The sequence below is a fragment of the Halichoerus grypus genome, chromosome 6 (genome assembly GCF_964656455.1).
Source record: "Halichoerus grypus chromosome 6, mHalGry1.hap1.1, whole genome shotgun sequence".
Classification (NCBI taxonomy): domain Eukaryota; kingdom Metazoa; phylum Chordata; class Mammalia; order Carnivora; family Phocidae; genus Halichoerus; species Halichoerus grypus.
Genome location: NC_135717.1, coordinates 178,758,053 through 178,779,966, shown reverse-complemented (window position 1 = coordinate 178,779,966; position 21,914 = coordinate 178,758,053). Strand labels below are relative to the sequence as shown.

Genomic DNA, 21,914 nt, shown 5'->3' with positions numbered 1-21,914 from the left:
ACATTTGGGGTGAGAGGGTAAAAGGGATGAGGGCCATCCACAGTGATGCTAAGACAAGGGGCACTGACCAGGCATGTGCCATGCACAACGGCTTCCATCTGACTTTTCGCAGATGGCCACCATGGCCCTAAACCCACAGGCTCCTCCACCAACAGGCTCTTACCTCCATCTAGAGCTCTTCTCTACAAGGCTGCCCTGTCAGAGGCTGGGAATGACTGCCCTAAATGGGTGTCCCTAAATCAACTGTCCCCTGCCACAGGCACTTCTCGTTGCCCTCTCCAGCTTTCTTTTCCCTCTAAGACAAAGGTCAACAAAAACTTCTGTAAAGGTCCGGAGAGTAAATATTTTAGATAGTCTTTTGTAACTAGTCAACTCTGTCCTTGTAATCACCAAAGGCTGAGTGTGGCTGCCTACCAACGAGACTTTCTTCATGGACAACTGAAATGTGGACTTGATATCAATTTCATGTGTAACAAAGTGTTACTCCTTTGATTTTTTTCAATATTTAAAAATGTAAAACTATTCTTAGCTTGCAGGCCACACACAGACAGGATTTGACCTGCGGGCCACAGGTGGCCAGCCCTGTTCCAAGGCTTCACCACCGCACACTGTCTCACGCTCCATGGACCCAGGAGCACCTGAGGGCGGCCCTGTCTGCCCCATTCCTGGGTCACCAGCCCCAGCAGGTGCCACTCTGCCCTGTCCCCCTCGTTCACACTCCTCTGTCCTCATCCCAAGTCCTAACCACACCACCACTTCCCTTCTGTCATGTCCTAACATCCTAGCCAACTGCTGATTGGAACATTTCAGGAAAAACTTTGAGAATGGTCAGTACCACTAACGACGTGGCCTCTTTCCTCTGACCCCAAGACCCCACAGTGGGGCAGTTCCCATGGTCAAGAGGTCAGATGCTGCCCGTCCATCCTGACAGGCCATTTCGGCAGGCTGGGACCTGCTTCCCGCTGGGGTGCAGCCCATCTGCTGCAGTCTATCCACCTCAGTCATGGGGTCAGTCTTCTCTCAGCACATTTTCACTCAAAACACTCCGACACACAGAGTAACTCACTACAACTTGGAATGAGAAATCACATACACAGAGATTCTAAAATCTTAACCCTCACAAAAACCAACCCCACGGGGAGTGACCTCCTTACTTCTCAGATGGGGTGAATGTTTAAAGTGGGCTTTTCTGTCCAAAGCCCTGGCTCTGGACACCCTCCAACGCCACCCACCGCCTCCCCACAGCCCTGCCCGGCTCCGGGCCCCGTCACAGCCTCAGTACATACTTGAAGCGGACCTTCTCCTCCATGTCCAGGGGCGGGTCCTGTGTAATGAGGCTCACTAGCTCCTCCATACACCGCTGCCTGCAGAGGAAGCCCAGCAGCTTCTGGTTCTGAGCCTTGCACTCCTGCAGGATATCATCTTCATCCATTAACTCTCGCAGCGTCACATCCTCCCTATCCAACAGTTTGTCGACATGGGACGTGGTGTTCAAGTCAAACTTCCAGAACATGGTGACGGCCACGAAGCTGCAAGCAAAGATATAAGGGGTCACTTCTCCCACGTGGTGTGAGTTCACCTTCAGCAAGTCTACACCAAAGTCCAAGAAGTCCATCCCCGACATGAGCCTGCGCTGGAGGGTGTTCTCCCCAGGAAGTGCCTCAACCGATCTCTCCGGGTCTGGCTCCAAAGCTCGCAGGGACTTCCCAGATCCTCCAGAGTGCAGGACCTGTGCCTTCTCTTGGTTCCCTCTGGCTGACCCACCTTCAGTGCTCTCACTTGCTCCTTGGCTCCCTGAGGCAACACATCCCAAGTCTCCCATGTGTCAGCACTGGAGATGCATCTCCACCCCAAGAAATTTAACAGCTCTACAACCCACCCTCCCTCTCAGGGTCCAACCCCCACTAGGGGGCGAACACTAGGCATCTCTCCCCAGATGTATCTGCATTGCATACATTTTCTGTAGATCATCTTTGACATCTTAAGAAACCCCTCTGGCTAGGGAAAGACTGACCCTCCCAGAACTAGCCAATCCTTAAAGATAGCCAAGGGCTGAGCCAGAGCATTACTGTGATCTGCAAACTAATCTATCCAGAGCAACCACTCCTCTCTGGGCCCACACATCCCAGGAAACGATCTTCCTCAGCCTTCATCATCCCAGGGCCAGGGGCCAGGCAACTAGGGACGACCCATGTAGCTTAGAGTCCACTAAAATTATTCAAACTAGGTGGCCCTAAGCTGTCCATCCAGCCCTGCCTTGTCTTTCCCATGGAAACCCCAATAAAGGTCATGGCTTAAGTGCTCCTCCACCCCTGTCTTCTGCCTCATGACACCCCTGGGACTTCCCCATGTGGCCCTGCCTGAGGCCCACACCCCCTGTCTCTAGGACCATATGTATAACAACCTTTGTTTTCTTGAGCGTCCCCTGTGTCCACTCTCCTGCCCACACCTGACCAACCATCTCATAAAAGAACACAAAACCTCTCACAGACTACAACCTTAGCAAGTCCAACTCCTGATGGCTCACTTTGCTTGGCCCTCAGCAACTCTGCCGGGCCCCCCTTTCACCATCCCCACCTTGCCAAACAACCCAGGCTTATCCTTGAAGCCACGACCTCCCTCACATGCACACCCCTGCAAACTGCTATTGACCCAGCCCTCCCTCTGCGTCTCACACCCCCCCCAGCTCCAGGCTCTTGCTGTCTTTGCCTGGACTACACACAGTTTGTCCTGCTCAGAGAGTCTCACAGGGCAGGCTCCCAGGGCCTAGGCTGTTTGCAACAAAGTTTTCACTGTTTGATACAAAATGAAGAATATAAAACCTGTATCCTTAGCAAAGTGAAACCTGTACTTTGAGATTATGAATGGGAGATGGGATTTATCTTCTCTAGTGTTTTTACTTAGAAGAGTAAAAGACCCCACACAATGCAGAAGCCCCGATCTGTCTACGTGTGAAGCCATGTGTGAAGCCCGGCTGCCAGGGAGCCCCTGACACAGGCCCCTGGCTATCCAGCCCCCGCCCCCTTCACAGCTTCTTGCCTTTGCTGCATTAAACTCATTTTTTTAAAACATAAACATCTTCAAGTTCCTCCCATCCCAGCTCCAAAACCTCTGCCGGTGAGTGCTCTCCTGGCACCCACCAGGCTGCTCTGCACACATTCCTCCAGGCCCTCTGGCACTTGCTGCTGTCTCCCCAATCCTACTCTTGCCACAAGGACACGGTCTTTCTTCCAACACAAAGTGCACTTTCCTACCTTTATCCTTCTGCACAGGTCTTGCGCTCGACAGTCCCGCCTACTATGAAACCCCACTCACCTTGCCAAACCGAGCTAACCAACGGCACAGCCTGGGCTACCCTAGAGCCGGGACCTGCACACACTGTCAGAGGGGCCTTTGACTGGCAGTGCAAGTGACCCCACAGTCGGACCCCACACTCAGTTTTCTTCGGGGTCCTAAGATCTTCCCATTTCTCTTGTGAGGAGTGTGGATGGATATCTGTGGGTGGTAGCAACATACTTTGGGAGAGCAGAAATAATTACCAGAAGTAATTTCAGTATAAGATGGCTGTCTCTCCTAAATGCCCTGCAGAACAACTCATACAACCCAGGCAAACAAGAACTAGAGGGAGACTCCCACCTTGCCAAGGCTTTCTTCCAAACAAGAACTTGCAAGACAAGGGCAACTAGAGGTACGTTCTGTGTGTCCTGCTCTCAGCCACAGAGTGGGTGAGTGGCTGGCTGGACCACAAGATCCCATCAACCAAATGGGACAAGTTTTTCTAGCAGGATCCTAAAAAAGGACTGGATTAATCCAAACAAAGACCAAAAAGAAGAAAAAGAGGGAGGAGGAGAGAAATAAGCAACAAATGGAAAAAATGTCCAAGACAGCAGACAAACTCAACCATGTCAATAAGTGCTTATTAAATGCAAATGAATAATTTCAATTAAAGACAGAAATGGCCCAGATTTTAAAAAGCAAGAACTAGGGGCGCCTGGGTGGCTCAGTCGTCAAGTGTCTACCTTCGGCTCAGGCCATGATCCCAGGCTCCTGGGATCCAGCCCGCATCGGGCTCCCTGCTCTGCAGGAAGCCTGCTTCTCCCTCTCCCACTCCCCCTGCTTGTGTTCCCTCTCTCGCTGTGTCTCTGTCAAATAAATAAATAAAATATTAAAAAAAAAAAAAAAAGCAAGAACTAACTACACACTGGGTATTAAAAGCTTACATTAAATATAAAAATACATTGGGGTGCCTGGGTGGCTCAGTCGGTTAAGTGTCTGCCTTTGACTGGGGTAGTGATCCCAGGATTCTGGGATCGAGCCCTATATCGGGCTCCCTGCTCAGCGGGGAGCCTGCATCTCCCTCTCCTGCTCCCCCTCATTGTGCTCTCTCTGTGTCAAATAAATAAAATCTTTAAATTAATTAATTAATTAATTAATTTTAAAAAGATACAGGGGTGCCTGGGTGGCTCAGTCAGTTAAACATCCGACTCTTGATTTTGGCTCAGGTCATGATCTCAGGGTGCAGGGATCGAGTCCCACATCGGGCTCCCTGCTCCGCGGAGATCTGCTTCTCTCTCTCCCTTTGCCCCTCCCCCCGCTCTTGTGTGCTCCCCCCCACAAATAAAAACTTAAAAAAAAGATTCTCTCTCTCCCTCTGCCCCTCCCCTCCTCCCTTTCTCTCCCTCTCAAATAAATGTTTAAAAAAATAATAAAGATTCAGGTTAAAAAATTTTTTAAAAAGGTTACACAAATGGAACAGCATGCACCATCCAAACGCTACTCATTAGACAGTTGGAGTGGCTGCAGTAATACCGGCCTACGGTTTTGCAATGCCTTTTGTCTGCTCTGGGTATCAGGTTTAATTCTGCATTCATGAAATATGCTAGGGAATACTCTCTTTTCCTCCATTTTCAGAGTTTACATAAAACTGGTATTACTTCTTCCTAAAACATTCAATAGGGTTCACAAGTGAAGCCAAGGATCTAAAATTTTCTTTGGTGACATTTCAAATTATGAATTCCATTTCCTTAAATAGGTATTTTCTATTTCTACTTGTTTTCATACTGACAATTTGCATTGCTGAAGGAAACTGACCACTTTACCAAAACTGACTAAATTATTGGCATAAAGTTATTCATAACATCATTGTGTTATTCTTTTAATGTCAAGTAGGACCTGTAGTAACACCACTTTTATTCTTAGATATTAGTAATGCTTGTCCCATCTTTTTTCTTCATCAGTGCAACTAAAGGTTTATCAATTTTACTGATGTTTTTGAGGAGCCAAATTTTGGCTTTACTTTTTTCTCTATTATTTGTGCATATTCTATTTCATTGATTTCCTCTTTTGTCTTGTAATTTCCTTCCTACTGCACACTTTGGGTTTAATTTGTTCTTCTTTTTCTAGCTTAAGTTATTAGATCATTGGTTTTCACACCATTCCCCTTTTCTAGTATGAGCATCAAAGCTATGAATTTGCCTTCAAGCACTGCTCTAGCTGCACCCCACAGCTTCTCATGTTTCCATTTTCACTGAATTCAAGTATAATGCTTAATTTTCCAATTATTTTGAGATTTTTTAAAAAAAGATTTTATTTATGTGGGGGAGAGAATGAGCAGTGGGGAGGGGCAGAGAGAGAGAGGGAGAGCAGCAGACTCCCCAGTAAGCAGGAAGCCCGACGCAGGGCTCAATCCCAGGACCCGGAGACCACGACCTGAGCCGAAGGCAGATACTTGACTGAGCCAGCCAGGCGCCCCTATATTGGGATTTTCTAAATTTTTTTTTTTTTTTTTTTTAAAGATCCATTGGCTTTATTAAGTGATTCATGAATCAGGCAACATCCCATCTACCAGACAGAGGTGCACTCCCATCTCTTTGTTATTTATATATAATTTCTGTTGTGGTCAGAGAGCAGGCTTGTATGATTTCATTCCTTTTAAATTTATTGATATTTGTTTTATGGCCTAGCATAGGGGTCAAAAACTTTTTCTGTAAAAAGCTACAAAGACAGAAATAGACCAGATTTTTTAGCAGGATCCTAATTATTTTCAGCTTTGTAGGCCACATAGGGTCTCTGTTGCACGTTCTTTTTCTTTTTCTTAACTACCCTTTAAAAACATAAAAACCCTTCTTCTGCAAGCTGTACAGCAATAAGCAGTGAGCTAGATTTCCCCACAGGCTTAAGTCTGCTGACCAATGACCCTGCGTATGACAAGGTACATCTTGGTGAATGTGGCATGTGCACCAGACAAGTTTTTCTTCTGTTGCTGTTGGGTGGGTCAGTTAGGTCAAGTTGATTGATAATGTGATTCAAGTCTCCTATATCCTCCCCGATTTTGTGTCTACTTGTTTTGACAATATGAGAGGAGGGTTGTAATCTTCAACTCTTAACTGTTGATTTATTTTTTCTCCTTTTGATTCTCTAAGTTTTTGCTTCATGTATTTTGAATTTCCTTTATTATGTGGATGTATATTTAGGATTGTTATGTCTTCTTGATTAACTGCCTCTTTGATCGTTTTGAAATGTCCCTCATTATTTCTGGCAATATACCATGTCTTAAGTCTACTTTGACATTAATACAGCACACTCTTCTTGTGGTTCATGTTTGGTATATCCCTTAACATCCTTTTACTATCAACCTATTAATGTCTTTTTTTTTTTTTTGAAGATTTTATTTGTCAGAGAGAGCACAAGCAGGGGGAGCAGCAGGCAGAGCAGGCAGAGGGAGAAGCAGGCTTCCCGCTGAGCAGGGAGCCCGATGCGGGACTGGATCCCAGGACCACAGGATCATGACCCAAGCCAAAGGCAGACACTTAACCAACTGAGCCACCCAGGCGTCCCCTATATGTATCTTTTTTTTTTTTTAAGATTTTATTTATTTGAGAGAGAGAATGAGAGAGAGCGCATGAGAGGGGGGAGGGTCAGAAGGAGAAGCAGACTCCCCGCTGAGCAGGGAGCCCGATGCGGGACTCGATCCTGGGACTCCAGGATCATGACCTGAGCCAAAGGCAGTCGCTTAACCAACTGAGCCACCCAGGCGCCTTTTTTTTTTTTTTTTTTTTTAAGATTTTATTTATTTATTTGAGAGAGAGAATGAGAGAGAGCCCTATATGTATCTTTAAACTGTTTCTTTAATATAAACATGTAAACAGCATATGATTGATTTGGTCTTGCTTTGTTATTAAGTCTATTATTCTCTGCTCTTTTTTTAAGATTTATTTATTTATTCTAGAGAAAGAGAAAGAGAGAGCGTGCAAGGGGAGAGGATGGGCAGAAGGAGAGAGAAAAAGAGACTCCTCAAGCAGACTCCCCCCGATGTGGGGATCAATCCCAGGTTCCTGATATTCTCTTTTAACTGAAGTTTTTAAGACCATTTACACATAATGTAATTATTAATATGGTTGGGTCTAAGTAATTTTTTTAAAAATACAACACACTTTTTAAAAAAGATTTTATTTATTATTTATTTATTTGAGAGAGAGTGCATGTGTGCACGTGTGAGCAAGGGGAAGGGCAGAGGTGAGGGAGAGAAAGAATCTTTTTTTTTTTTTTTTTAAAGATTTTATTTATTTATTTGAGAGAGAGAATGAGATAGAGAGAGCACATGAGAGGAGGGAGGGTCAGAGGGAGAAGCAGACTCCCCGCTGAGCAGGGAGCCCGATGCGGGACTCGATCCCGGGACTCCAGGATCATGACCTGAGCCGAAGGCAGTCGCTTAACCAACTGAGCCACCCAGGCGCCCGAGAAATAATCTTAAACAGGCTCCACAACCAGCATGGAGCCCAACCAACTGAGCCATCCAGGTGCTCCAAATCCTAGCAGATTTTTAAAATAGAAATTGGTATGTTAATACTAAAATGTATATGGAAATTTAAAAAAATAAATAAAACCAAGAATAACCAAAGCAATTTTAAAAAAGGAAGAACAAAGTTGGAGTACTAATACCACCTGATGTCAAGACTTACTATAAAGTGACATTAATCAAGATAGCATGGCTCTGGTGTCTCAACAGAACAAAACAGAAAGTCCAGAAATAGACCAACACATGTATGGTCAACTGACTTTCAATAAATGTGCCAAAGCAATTCAATGGGGAAAGTATAATCCTTTTCAACAAATGGTACTAGAAACTGGACATCTATAAATAAAATGAAACTCAAACCTTACCTCACACCATATACAGATCACAGGCTTAGCCATAAATGCTAAAACTAAAATTTCTGGATGAAAACCTGAGGGAAAAAATCTCTGTAGACTTGGGACAGAGAAGACATGAGAAAACAAAAATTGGGAACGCCTGGGTGGCTCAGTCGGTTAAGCATTTGACTCTTGATCTCAGCTCAGGTCTTGATCTCAGAGTCGTGAGTTCAACCCTGCACTGGGCTCCTCACTGGGTGTGGAGCCTACTTAAAAAAAAAAAAAATTATTAGAAGAAAAAAACCCTGATAAGCAAGACTTCATCAAAATTAAAAACTTCTGCTCTTTGAATGATACCATTAAGAAAATAAACTGGTAAGTCAGAGTGGGAGAAAATATTTGCTATCTATATCTGACAGAACATTCATATCCAAAACATACAAAAAAACCTTTAGGGACGCTTCCGTGACATAGTGGGTTAAGCGCCTGCCTTCGGCTCAGGTCATGATCCCAGGGTCCTGGGACTGAGTCCCGCATCAGGCTCTCTGCTCAGCGGGAAGCCTGCTTCTCCCTCTGCCTGCCACTCCCCCTGCTTGTACCCGCGTGTGCTCTCTCTGACAAATAAATAAATCTTTAAAAAAAAAAAAAAGAACTTTTACAACCCATAATAAGAAAAAGTATCCAATTTTAAAAATGGCCAAAAAAAAAGGCGGGGTGGGGGCAAAAGATTTGGGCAGACAATTCATCAAAGATACATGAATAGCCAATAAGCACATGAAAAGATGATAAACACTGTTACCAAGGAAATGCAAATCAGAACCACAATGAGGTACCACTACACACCACTAGAATGGCTAAAATTAAAAAGCTATCAATACTGCGCATTGATGAGGATACCGAACTAAAACTCCCACAAACTGCCAATAGGACCATAAAACAGCACAACTACTTTGGAAAAACAGTTTGCCAGCGTCTTAAGAAGTTAAGCTCGCACCTGCCATGTGATCCATTAGTCCCAATGCCAGGCATTCCCCAGGAGAAATGAAATCCTATGTCCAAAGACTTCTTATAAATGAATGTTCACAGCCACCTTATTCATAACAGCTAATGCTGGAAAGGGCTCAAATGTCTATCAAAAGGTGAATGGGTAAACAAATTATGGGGATGCCTGGCTGGCTCAGTCAGTAGAGCATGCCAGTCTTGATCTTGGAGTTGTGAGTTTGAGCCCCACGTTGGGTGTAGAGACCACTTAAAAAATGAAACAAACAAGGGCACCTGGGTGGCTCAGTCAATTAAGCATCCAACTCTTGATCAGCTCAAATCATGATCTCGGGGTCATGAGATTGAGCCCCATGTTGGGCTCTGTGCTGGGTGTGGGGCCTGCTTGGGATCCTCCTCTCTCTCTCTGCCTCTGCCCCCCCATGCAACCTCTCAATAAATAAATAAATAACAAAAACACAAATTATGGTGTACCCATAAAATGGAATACTACTCCACAAAGAGGAGCAAGCACAACAATATAGATGAATCTCATAAGCATGGTAAATAAAGAAGCTGGACACAAAAGTGTAAAGCTAAATGATTCTGTCTATATGAACGCTTACACAAGGCAAATGAACCTCTGGTGACAAGGAGACCAGGGGCTGCCAGACTCAAGGCTGCAGGAGGGAGCGATGGCAAGTGACATGAGGAAGTTCTGGCGCAACACCAACGTCTGTGGTGGTAGATTTGCCGAAATCGGGGCGCCTGGGTGGCTCAGTCGTTAAGCATCTGCCTTCGGCTCAGGTCATGATCCCAGGGTCCTGGGATCAAGCCCCACATCAGGCTCCCTGCTCGGCGGGAAGCCTGCTTCTCCCTCTCCCTCTGCCTGCTGCTCTGTCTGCCTGTGCTCTCTCTCTCTCTCTCTCTCTCTCTGTCAAATAAATAAATAAATAATCTTTAAAAAAAAAAAAGAGATTTGCCGAAATCACAGAGTCACAGACATAAAATGGATCTACTTACTTATACCTCAATAACGTCTTTTGTAAAGATTTATTTATTTGAGAGAGAGAGGGTGTGAGCGGGAGAGGCAGAGGGAGAGGGAGAATCCAAAGCACGCTCCACACTGAGCAGGGAGCCCGATGCGGGGCTCAATCCCAGGACCCTGAGGTCATGGCCTGAGTCAAAACCAAGAGTTGGGCACTTAATGGACTGAGCCACCCAGCTGCCCCCTAACATTTTTAAAAAGCATATGATAAACAACAGAGAGAGGTAAAGAAATCAGTAGAACAAATAATTAAGGCTAAAAAGTTGCTGATAAAATAGCTCCAAAGTTAAATGCAAGATTCAGAAAGAATTCATAAATTGGAGAGGCCTACTGTAAAATAATCTGTAACTTTACATCTGTAGGATTTCAATAACCACAACAAAACAAAAAAGAGCCTGGCCCAGTATTCTCCCTTCAGCCACTGTTTGCGGTCTTCACACACACCTTACTAACCTCCTAGACAGCACCACACCCCCACCTCACCACTCCCATTCGGAATCCCTATTCTCCCTTCAACATTATTGCTATTAAGAAGCTTTAAGTTATCTATTAACGCGATAAGGCTATTATATCTTTAAATCACTAATCAAAAAAAAATTTTTAAGTGGGCTCCACACCCAGCATGCAGCCCAACACAGGGCTTGATCTCATGACCCTGAGATTAAGACCTGAGCTGAGATTAAGAGTTGGATGCTTAACCAACTGAGCCACCCAGGTAGCCCTCAGAATTTTTAATGAAACAGAGCCAAGCTCAGAATTCCATAAAGTATCATCAGGCATTTTATCCCTCTTTCACTATCAACCAAATACATGAATGGCTAGCCTTTGGGCATAGCTATTCAACTTTCTAGGATTATACCCAGTAGACACCTCTTTGCCTGTTGATATGATAAACAGGAGAAGGGCATGCTAACATAGTTCTCTTATTTGAAAGAAAGCAGAGATATCATTAAGCTTAAAAAGTCAAAAGGAGAAATACCCATGACAAAGGGTCTTAAGTTTGGGGAGGTCACCATAAAAACATAAGCAGAATATGTAACTTTTTTTTTTTTTTTAAGATTTTATTTATTTGACAGAGATAGAAAGAGAGCACCAGTAGGCAGAGCGGCAGGCAGAGGGAGAAGCAGGCTCCCCACTGAGCAGGGAGCCTGACGCGGGGCTCGATCCCAGGACCCCAGGATCATAACCCGAGCTAAAGGCAGTTGCTCAACCAACTGAGCCACCCAGGCGCCCCCAGATATGTAACTTTTAACCAGCAGTAAAACTAGAACAAAAACAACTACCCAATGGAAAATAGGAAAGGAGAAATGAATAAAAACAAACAAAAGCATTAGTAAATGGAAAATAGGTCATAAAATGGTAGAAACTAGAACATAATATTAATTTCAATAGCTGTATATAAGATAAACTAATCAATGAAGAGTTTCTTATACTGGATTTAAAAAAATAAAAAATAATAAACATTTTATTTTTTATTTATTTATTTTAGAAAGAGAGACAGAGGGGCGCCTGGGTGGCTCAGTCGTTAAGCGTCTGCCTTCGGCTCAGGTCATGATCCCAGGGTCCTGGGATCGAGCCCCGGATCGGGCTCCCTGCTCAGCAGGAAGCCTGCTTCTCCCTCTCCCACTCCCCCTGCTTGTGTTCTCTCTCTCACTGTCTCTCTCTCTCTCTGTCAAATAAATAAATAAAATCTTTAAAAAAAAGAAAGAAAGAAAGAGAGACAGAGAGAGCATGCAGGGGTGGGGGGGTGCAGAGGGAGAGGGAGAGAGAAACTCTAAGCAGACTCTGCACTGAGCGGGGAGCCCAACAGGGGGCTCGATCTCACAACCCTGAGATCATGACCTGAGCCGAAACCAAGAGTCAGAGGTTTAACCGACTGAGCCACCCAGGCGTGCCTACCTTTCTTGGTTTTTAAAAATGTGTCCTTTGGGGGCACTTGGGTGGCGCAGTCGATTAAGCCTCCGACTCTTCATTTCAGCTCAGTCATGTTCTCTGGGTCCTGGGACTGAGTCACGCATCAGGCTCCCTGCTCAGCGGGAAGCCTGCTTCTCCCTCTCCCTCTACCCCTGCTTGTGTTCCCTCTCTCGCTGTGTCTCTCTCTGTCAAATAAATAAATAAAATCTTTAAAAAAAAAAAAAAGGATAAACAGGTAAAAGGGACAATAGAACTATACATATATAACCATCATAAACACACATGCACATTATGCTATTCTTCAACCTCCATAAATTTTATTGCAGCACCTGATACAAGTCCATACATGAAAAATGGTTTGGCTCTGGGCAGTTATCCTAAAGAAATAAAAACTTCAGTTCAAACAAAATCCTGTACATGAATGCTCCCAGTAGCTGTATTTGTAATAGTCAGAACAGTCCAGAGGCCGCTGGACAAATGGACACATGAACACTTAAACATACTGTGGTCCATCCATACCAGGGACTACTGTTCAGCAATAAAGAGAAACGAGCTATGGACACATGCAGCAACTTGGATGCGTCTCCAGGGAATCACTGCTGACCCCAAAAGGTCACTCACCGTGTGATTCCATTTATACCTAACTGTTGTGAACTGACAGAATTCCAGAAATGGGAGGACATATCAGTGGCTGCCAGTGGTTAAGGACGGGGGGTGCGGCCTGGGGGGAAGTGGGCAAGAGGGAAGTGAGCGTGGTTTTTATAAAAGGGCAACATAAGAATCCTTGCAGCTGTGGAATCGTTGAGCCTCCTGACTGTGAAAGCAGACACAGAATTTACACGGATGACAAACTGCACAGAACTAAACACACACACAAATAAAACTGAGGAAGTATGAACAAGATCAGTGGACTATTTCAATGTCAATTCCTGGTTGTGATATTCTACTATAATTTTGCAAATTGTTACCACTGGGGAAAACTAGACAAAGTGTATAAGATGTCTCTGTATTATTTCTTAGAGTTGAAGTGCTAAAAATGTGAATACTATTAATAAGGCCAAGCTATTAAACAGATATAAAAATTCCACACCCAGGGCGCCTGGGTGGCTCAGTCGTTAAGCGGCTGCCTTCGGCTCAGGTCATGATCCCGGGGTCCTGGGATCGAGCCCCGTATCAGGCTCCCTGCTCGGCGGGAAGCCTGCTTCTCCCTCTCCCACTCCCTCTGCTTGTGTTCCCTCTCTCGCTGTGCCTCTCTCTGTCAAATAAATAAATAAAATCTTTAAAAAAAAAAAAAATTCCACACCCAAAGAACAAATTCTTTTTAAGCACACAATGAGACACTTACGAATATGAACCATATGTTAAATCAATAGAGGAAAGCTCAATATACTCCAGACTATCATCTCACAGACTGTGTTCTCTATTAATAGAAATTAATATCTAAGAGACAGTTTTTTTTAAAACCCTGTATGTCAAATGATAAACTGATCCTAAAATCCATACAGAAATGCAAGAGACCCAGAATAGACAAAAGGATCTTGAAAAGAACCAAAGTTGGAGGACTCACACTCCCGATTTCAGAACCTACTACAAATCTACAGTAATCAAGAGCAGTGTGGCGCTGGCCCAAGGACACATAGACCCACAGAGCAGAACAGAGTCCAGAAATAAGCCCTCACATTTCCAATAAACTGATGTTTGACAAGGGCACCAAAGCCATTCAATGGGGGTAACAGTGGTCTTTTCAATACATGAACCAGATATATGCATGCAAAATAATAAATGTGGACCCTTACCTATACATGACATACCAAGATTTACTCAAAATGGATCAAAGACCTAAATTTAAGAGTTTTTTTTTTTTTTTTCTTCAAGATTTTATTTATTTATTTGACAGAGAGAGAGAACACAAGCAGGCAGAGTGGCAGGCAGAGAGAGAAGGAGAAGCAGGCTCCCCGCCAAGCAGGGAGCCCGATGCGGGGCTCGATCCCAGGACCCTGGGATCATGACCTGAGCCGAAGGCAGACGCTTAACCGACTGAGCCACCCAGGCGCCCCGAGTTTTGTTTTTTTTTGAAGATTTTATTTATTTATTTGACAGAGAGAGAGACAGCAAGAGAGGGAACACAAGCAGGGGGAGTGGGAGAGGGAGAAGCAGGCTTCCTGCCGAGCAGAGAGCCTGATGTGGGGCTCGATCCCAGCACCCTGGGGTCATGACCTGAGCCAAAGGCAGACGCTTAACGACTCAGCCACCCAGGTGCCCCTAAATTTAAGAGTTTAAACAATAAAACTCTTAGAAGAAAACAGAGGCAAATCACGACCTTGGATGTGAGGAGTTTCTTAGATATGACATGAGAGGCAACAAAAGACAACACAGATAAGGAGCACCTGGGTGGCTCAGTCGCTTAAGCATCTGCCTTTGATTCAGGTCATGATCCCAGGGCCCTGGGATCGAGCCCCCGTGTCTCCCTGCTCAGCGGGGAGTCTGCTTCTCCCTCAGCCCCTCCTCTTGCTTGTGCTCGCTCATGTGCTCTCTCTCAAATAAAATCTTAAAAACAAAAACAAAAACCACAGATAAATTAAACTCCATCAAAAATAAAGCTTTTGTGCCTCAAATGACACCATTAAGAAAGTGTAAAGACAATTCACCCAAGGGGAGAAAACTTCTACAAAAGAACATTTTTGCAAATCATACATCTGATAAAGGACTTGTATCTAGAATGTACAAAGAATTCTTACAACTCAGTCATAAAAATACAAATTTTAAAATGAGCAAAGGAGGGACACCTGGGTGGCTCAGTCGATTAAGCATCTGTCTTCGGCTCGGGCTGTGATCCCAGGGTCCTGGGATCGAGTCCCGCACTGGGCTCCTTGCTCAGCCGGGAGCCTGCTTCTCTCTCTGCCTGCCGCTCCCCCTGCTTGTGCTCTCTCTGTCAAATAAATAAATAAAATCTTTTAAAAAATAAATAAATAAATAAAATGAGCAAAGGATCTGATATGAGCAAAGAAAGAGACATTTCTCCAAAGAAAATATCCAAACGGCCAACAGCACATGAAAAGGCACAGCATCAGGGGCGCCTGGGTGGCTCAGTCGTCAAGCGTCTGCCTTCAGCTCAGGTCATGATCCCAGGGTCCTGGGATCGAGCCCCACTTCGGGTTCCCTGCTCAGCGGGAAGCCTGCTTCTCCCTCTCGCCCCTGCTTGTGCTCTCTCTCGCTATCTCTGTCTCTCTCTCTAATAAATAAATACACTCTTAAAAAAAAAAAAAAAAGAAAAGGCACAGCATCATTAGCCATCAGGGAAACACAAGTCAAAACTACAATGAGATACAACTTCTCATCCACTAGGATGGCTAAAATCAAAAAGACTGATCATAACAAGTGTTGACGAGGGTGTGAAGAAATTGGAGCCCTCATACATTGTTGGTGGGAATGCAAAATGGTGCAGCTGCTTTGAAAAATTGTTTGTAATTCCTCAAATGCTTAAGCATAGAGTTACCACATGGCTCAGCAATTCCACTCCTAGGCATATACCCAAGAGAAATGAAAACATGCATCCACGCAGAAACCTGTACACCAAAGGTCACCATAGCATTATTCATGACAACCAAAAAGTAGAAACAACCCAAATGTCTAATCAAGGGAAGAATGGATTTTTAAAAACGTGGTATATCCACGTAATGGAATATTATTCAGTACCAAAAAGGAATTAAGTACTGAAAGATGGATGAATCTGGAAAATATGCTAGGTGAAGTCAGTCACAGTAGAGCACACAGTGTATAAGGCCATTTCTATTGAAGGTCAAGAACAGGCAAATCTATAGAGACAAAACGCAGATCTGTGGTTGCCTGGACAGGGGGACTGGGAAGGCAGGGGGAAGGGAAGTAAAGGACAAAAGGTGATGAAGATGTTCTGAAATTACGTGCTGATGACTGCACAACTATACACTAAAACCCACTTAGTTGCACACTTTAAGTGGGTGAATTTTATCTCAATAAAGTTATTAAAAGAAATCCTAGGGGGGTTGCCTGGGTGGCTCAGCGGGTTGAACGTCCGACTCTTGGTTTCAGCTCGGGTCATGAGATCTCAGGGTCCTCTAAAATAAATAAATAAATCTTAAAAAAAAAAAAAGAAAGAAAGAAATCCTATGTGTCTGAAACTAAATAGCATATCCCTAATAAAACCCTTAAGTTAAAAAAGTGACTAAGAAACCTGTACAATGGAATGGCGACGAAAACACTACACCTCCAGATTCGTAAGACAAAGCTGTAAGCAGTACTCTAGGGAAGAACGTACAGTTTTAAAAACATCTGCCAGGAATAAGAATTGTTAAGACTAAATAAACTAGGTAATTAAGAAGTTAGATAAGGACACTGGAAAAGGAAAAAGAAAGGATAAATATAATAACCTGAATCAATGAAATAGGACATTTTAAAAATGAGATTAACTGGGCGCCTGGGTGGCTCAGATGGTTAAGCGTCTGCCTTCGGCTCAGGTCACGATCCCAGGGTCCTGGGATCAAGTCCCACATCGGGCTCCCTGCTCCTTGGGAGCCTGCTTCTCCCTCTGCCTCTCTCTCTCTCTCTGTCTCTCATGAATAAATAAATAAAATCTTTAAAAAAAAAAAAAATGAGATTAACTAAAACCGGATTCTTTGAAAAAATGATGGCATAAGTACTCTCACTCCACACCCGCAGGCCTGGCCAGGTCATCAGGAGAGCTGGTGACACAGGGGCAGGAGAGCCGCACACACTCCCACCAGGAGAGAAGACAGGCGGCGGCTCCGGAGCACCCGTGACAGCACTCCATGAGACCACCTACGGCCCCACTAGCCCAGCAATCCCACTCGCGCCTACACATCCCGAAGAAATGCCAGGACCCCACACAACGAGGAGGTGGAAGAGCAGGAAGCAAACAGGGAATCACACAGAGTGCAAACCAGAGGGACACATGGCAACGCGGATGAATCCTAAAAGGATGGGCTAAATGAAAAACCCTAAGAAACAGATCAGGGTCATAATACAATCCACCCACTTAATTTCAAATCCGTGCACAACAACATGCATTCATAGGAACACAGACACAGAACAGAGTAGATACACTGAACACGTCGCAACAACTGCCAACAGGGAGGGTTGGAGAGTCGAGGAAGTAAAACGCCAGCTGGGGAAGTGAGGCCGCGTGCACCCGGGAGCACACGCCCAGAGAGGGGGAGAGGGAACGAGGACACTGCTTCTGTGAGCCCACCAGAGTAGCTACGGAGCTGCAGGGCTTTCTCTCACGAGGTCGAGAGGCGGGCAGGAATGGTCCCCAGCAACCAGCAGCCACGGAGGTCCCGGGTCAAATTTCTATGTCGTCACTGTTCCTAGGTGGCTGGAGCTTATGCTTGTTTTTGCTTTTTATGTTTTCTTGTCTTTTTAACTTATTTTGGGAAATCTCACACATGCCTAACTGTAGCAAGAACAGTACGCCCTTCCCTCAGCCTCAACTCAGGCCATTCTGTTCCCCGGACTGTCTCCTACCCAGACCACTCTCAAGTACCCCAGACATCACCCATTTCACTGCCCAGGCTAGTGAAGTATTGTTAACTTTGCCATTAAGTTTGTCCAGGTGTCTAGCAGGTCCCTCCACAGACCTCCATGGAGCAGCTGGTTTGTTTTTTCCATACAAGCAGCACAGTGTCTCGCCGGTGGGACCAGTCACAGATGCACTGAGGTGCCCACTGCGCTCTCAAGCACTGAGCAAAGGGGCCGTTGCTGCCGCCCGCCCTGGTGATGCCAGCACAGCAAACGAAGGCCTGGGTCTGCACGTGCCAGCCCACGAAGCTCCCACGTTCTAGGTATTCCACCACAGACTAAACATAGAACAAATCTTGGACAACAAACAGAATCAAAACTAAACCCAAATCATATTACCCACTTACTCATAATTTATCATTTGAAACAATAAACTAATTTAATGCCCACTTATTTACCCCTAAATTATAAAACAGAAAGTTTAGTAAGGATATCTACCCTGTCAAGAAGAGTAAGACATTCAAGGGCTTCTGAGAACCCACCCCATTTACAGAATCAAGTGTACCATCTACTCACTAAACGATGTCTAGAAAAGCCGGCCCAGTTCAACAGTTACAAGACACTGGGATTTTTCAGACCAGTACATTTTTTTCTTTTAATATAGAAAACCAACAGAGGATTGCCAACTTTTCAACTTGGCGAAACAAGGAGCAGGGAGGGAAGAGAGAGAAGATACAAAGGAGGAAAGGATGAACTATACCATCCATAATTACCTTAATTTCAGGAAACAGTGACTTTTTAAATATCAAAGAAAGGAAAGTCATAATCTCTGGATTAAGGATAACATTTCACTTTGAAAAAATAAGAGTTTTAAGAAAAACTCACCTCACCACTTACTTTGCTCATGTCACCAGTATTACAGACCAGTGCTCGAGAACATCTATTTACGTTACCACTAATACTAGAAATAAGACCATTAATTTAGACTATATGCCTCATTAGCTCATATCAGTACATTCTGCTATGACCTTAAGAATAAAAAAATCTCTGCAACAATATTTATATGCCTCTGTCACCATCCACACAGTTTTAAGAAATATTTAAATGATAGCATCAGTGGCATCCTTTGAAGAGTTTGCTGCAGCTAATTTCACTGTCGAATGACCTGGCGTAAGTTGATTCTGAAACTCTTATTCGGATAACAGTACGTTATTTGGCTTCCAAACGTCTCTCGTATCCCAGCAATTGTGCACTACCCCACATAGAGATGCTAGTATCTTGTCAGCTGGCCCTTACCTACAGAGAAGGCTGTAATTGGACCCAAAGGCCCACCACTGACAGCATCCTTAGACAAGTAAGGGGCTCATGAACTGGCTTGAGACGCCTCTTGTGTAACGGAGTATCAACACAGCACAAGGGGTCCCCACACAGTCCATCTGCAACACCAAGCAAACTATTACCAACATCTTCTAGACGTTTATCCAACCGTCAGATGAAAGGAACCTGAAGTTCTTCTTTATTTACTTCTACTCAGCATGACTATCACACGGAAGGCAGATTCTAAAGAGAAATGTTGCCCATAAGAGCATGTAGCTCCATGAATGGAGCCCTTCAAAAAAGAACATTCTGTGGTAGAGACCGTTGCTAAGAGAAAACTAGAATCTGGAATGCACCCTAGTACCTGTCTGGCTACAAATCGGTTGGGGTTTTGTTGTTGTTTTAATTTATGATCAAAGCCCTGGCTTTGCTCTGTGACCGGGGCCAGCTACAAGACCTCTTGTGCCTTGGTTTCCACCCCTGTAAACCAGGAACAATGAGCATCCCACAGAGCTGCTGTGACAGTTAACCCCAGAACCGGGGCTGACGCATTTTGTCCTCATGGATCCTGACTGCAAAGAGGAGAAGGAAACAGATGGGGTCATCTTGCCACAGAGCACGGGCTCAGAGTGGCACACCTCTCCCAAGCCCACCTTCAGTGGCGTCTCACTGGCCACTTAAACTGGACGTGATGGCAGTATCTGCCCTATGGAGATCAACAAATGCTTCCAACCACCAGGTTTTTCACGCTTCCAGAGAGCCAGTTATTAAACATTTACCAATGTACCACCTGAAAAAATGGCAATGGGAGTCCACGGAGGGCAATGAATTTTTGCACAATCAATCAACAACTGAGACCATGTCTATAATAGGCACACCGCACTAGAGGAAAGATCCAAAAAAGAGGAGCGTAACTGTAAAAAAGGGCTGCAGTGGGATGAAAAGATAAAAACTGAAAATCAGAAGTGAAGAGAAGAAATAACCACAAAGGTAAATTAAAATAAATGTAAAAGGGGCGCCTGGGTGGCTCAGTCGGTTGAGTGCCTTCGGCTCAGGTCATGATCTCAGGGTCCTGGGATCGAGCCCCGTATCGGGCTCCCTGCTCGGCGGGGACCCTGCTTCTCCCTCTCCCTCTGCTGCTCCCCGTGCTTGTGCTCTCTCTCTCTGTCAAATAAATAAATAAATAATCTTTAAAAATAAAAAAATAAAAATAAACAGTATGCTTGTGTTATATTTCTGATAATTCCAAAATGTGAAGTCTTGGAGGGTCTGTTTCTACGGGTTTTCACTCCTGGTGTCTTATTTCCTTGTGTGCTTGGTCAGTTTTGTCTGTGTACAAATCAATGTTCATAAAAATATCTGCAGGGATTTTTTTTTGGCATCTTAGGATAAAGGTAACTTCCTCCAGAGAGGTTTTAAGTTTGCCCCTGCAGGATGCCTGAAGGCATTCACCGAACCAGAAAACCTTAAACTAAATTTGTGCTTGATTTCCCTGAAGTACCAGGCAATGTGAACCGAGGTTAGAAATCCTCGCGAAGGGGTGCCTGGGTGGCTTAGTCGTTAAGCGTCTGCCTTCGGCTCAGTCATGATCCCAGGGTCCTGGGATGGAGCCCCGCATCGGGCTCCCTGCTCGACGGGGAGCCTGCTTCTCCCTCTCCCACTCCCCCTGCTTGTGTTCCCTCTCTCGCTGTGTCTCTCTGTGTCAAATAAATAAATAAATCCTCACGAAGGCTAACCCATAGCCACAGGTACTGCCCCACCTTCTTTCCTGCAATATTTAACAGTAAAAAGACAAACAGGTGGGGGCAGGGACAGAGTGAGGCAGATGTGCTGCTCGTTCACTCTTACCCTGAGGATGGAGCCTTCAGAGCCCCCTTTCACACAGGGAGAGTCTCCCTTGGCCTCTGCACCTTCAGAGGACTGTGGAATTAACTACCATTCTTCTGACCCTACAAGACCTCTAAAATCAAAGTCCCACTTTGTCCCGATCAGCAAATGCCCTCAGGGCAAAGGCAGATTCTGTGGTGCTTACTCACCTGAGCTCTTACTTCCTGGTTTCAGTCTAGAACTTCCTTGTTATATTGTCAGTTCTTTTTTTTGTTTGTTTTTGAATCTAACACTTTTAGTTGTTTTCCATAAGGTAGGGGGTGGGAGGTTAGAAGACAGTCCAAATAACCTAGTTCAACGTTTATCAAAAACATTTACCAGGGCGCCTGGGTAGCTCAGTTGTTAAGCCTCTGCCTTTGGCTCAGGTCATGATCCCAGGGTCCTGGGATCGAGCTCCGCATCCAGCTCCCGGCTCTACGGGAAGCCTGCTTCTCCCTCTCCCACTCCCCCTGCTTGTGTTCCCTCTCTCGCTGTGTCTCTCTCTGTCAAATAAATAAGTAAAATCTTAAAAAAAAAAAAAAAAAAAAAAAAGAAAAGAAAACATTTACCAATAACATTGCTAGGGTTTTTTGCCAAATAAACCTGATACACAATTCTGTACTGAAATTTATATTTTCTTATCACTTTGAGGAATGATTCCACTCTCTCTATTGGCTTCTATTCATGCTAATGTGACATCTGTTGTAGGTAATCTATCTTTTACCTGTAGCTTAAGAGTTCTTGTCTCTGTTGCTACACAATTTCAATGTATGGATGTGGGTTTCTTTTTATTTATACCACTTGGGACATAGTGTGCTTCCTAAATCTGTGGATTTATATCTCTTACTAGTTTCCGAGAAGCCAAAGCTATTAATACTTTGAATAATGCCTCTCCTCCATTTTCCCTATTTTTCCATTCTGGGATTCCAACTACACATTTACGACACAATTTTATTCTATTCTCCACTTTTCTTAACCTCATTTTCCATCCCCCATCTCTCAGTGCTGTAGGCTGGTAATTTCTTCAGACACACACTTCAGTTCACAAATTCGGTCTTCAGCCATATTTTAATCTGTTTTATCTACATATACTAAGTTTTTAATTTCAACATCGTTTCCATTTCTGAAAGTTCTATTTGGGTCA

The 21,914-nt window shown here is 44.5% G+C and overlaps 1 protein-coding gene across 9 annotated transcripts in view; it reads right to left on the bottom strand.

Moving 5' to 3' along the window:
• Positions 1 to 21,914, bottom strand: part of PPP6R2 (protein phosphatase 6 regulatory subunit 2) — an 88,844-nt gene that overhangs the window by 37,737 nt on the left and 29,193 nt on the right. For 7 of the 9 annotated variants that reach the window (XM_078076816.1, XM_036113779.2, XM_036113783.2 and 4 more), the window contains one exon: positions 1,287 to 1,529. In XM_078076816.1, coding sequence (XP_077932942.1) covers positions 1,287 to 1,513 — 227 coding nt within the window. In that variant the 5' untranslated portion in view covers positions 1,514 to 1,529. Of the gene's footprint in view, positions 1 to 1,286; positions 1,530 to 14,859; positions 15,003 to 21,914 lie in introns of those variants that run through there. The other 2 variants (XM_078076817.1, XM_036113790.2) reach the window with 2 other exon arrangements.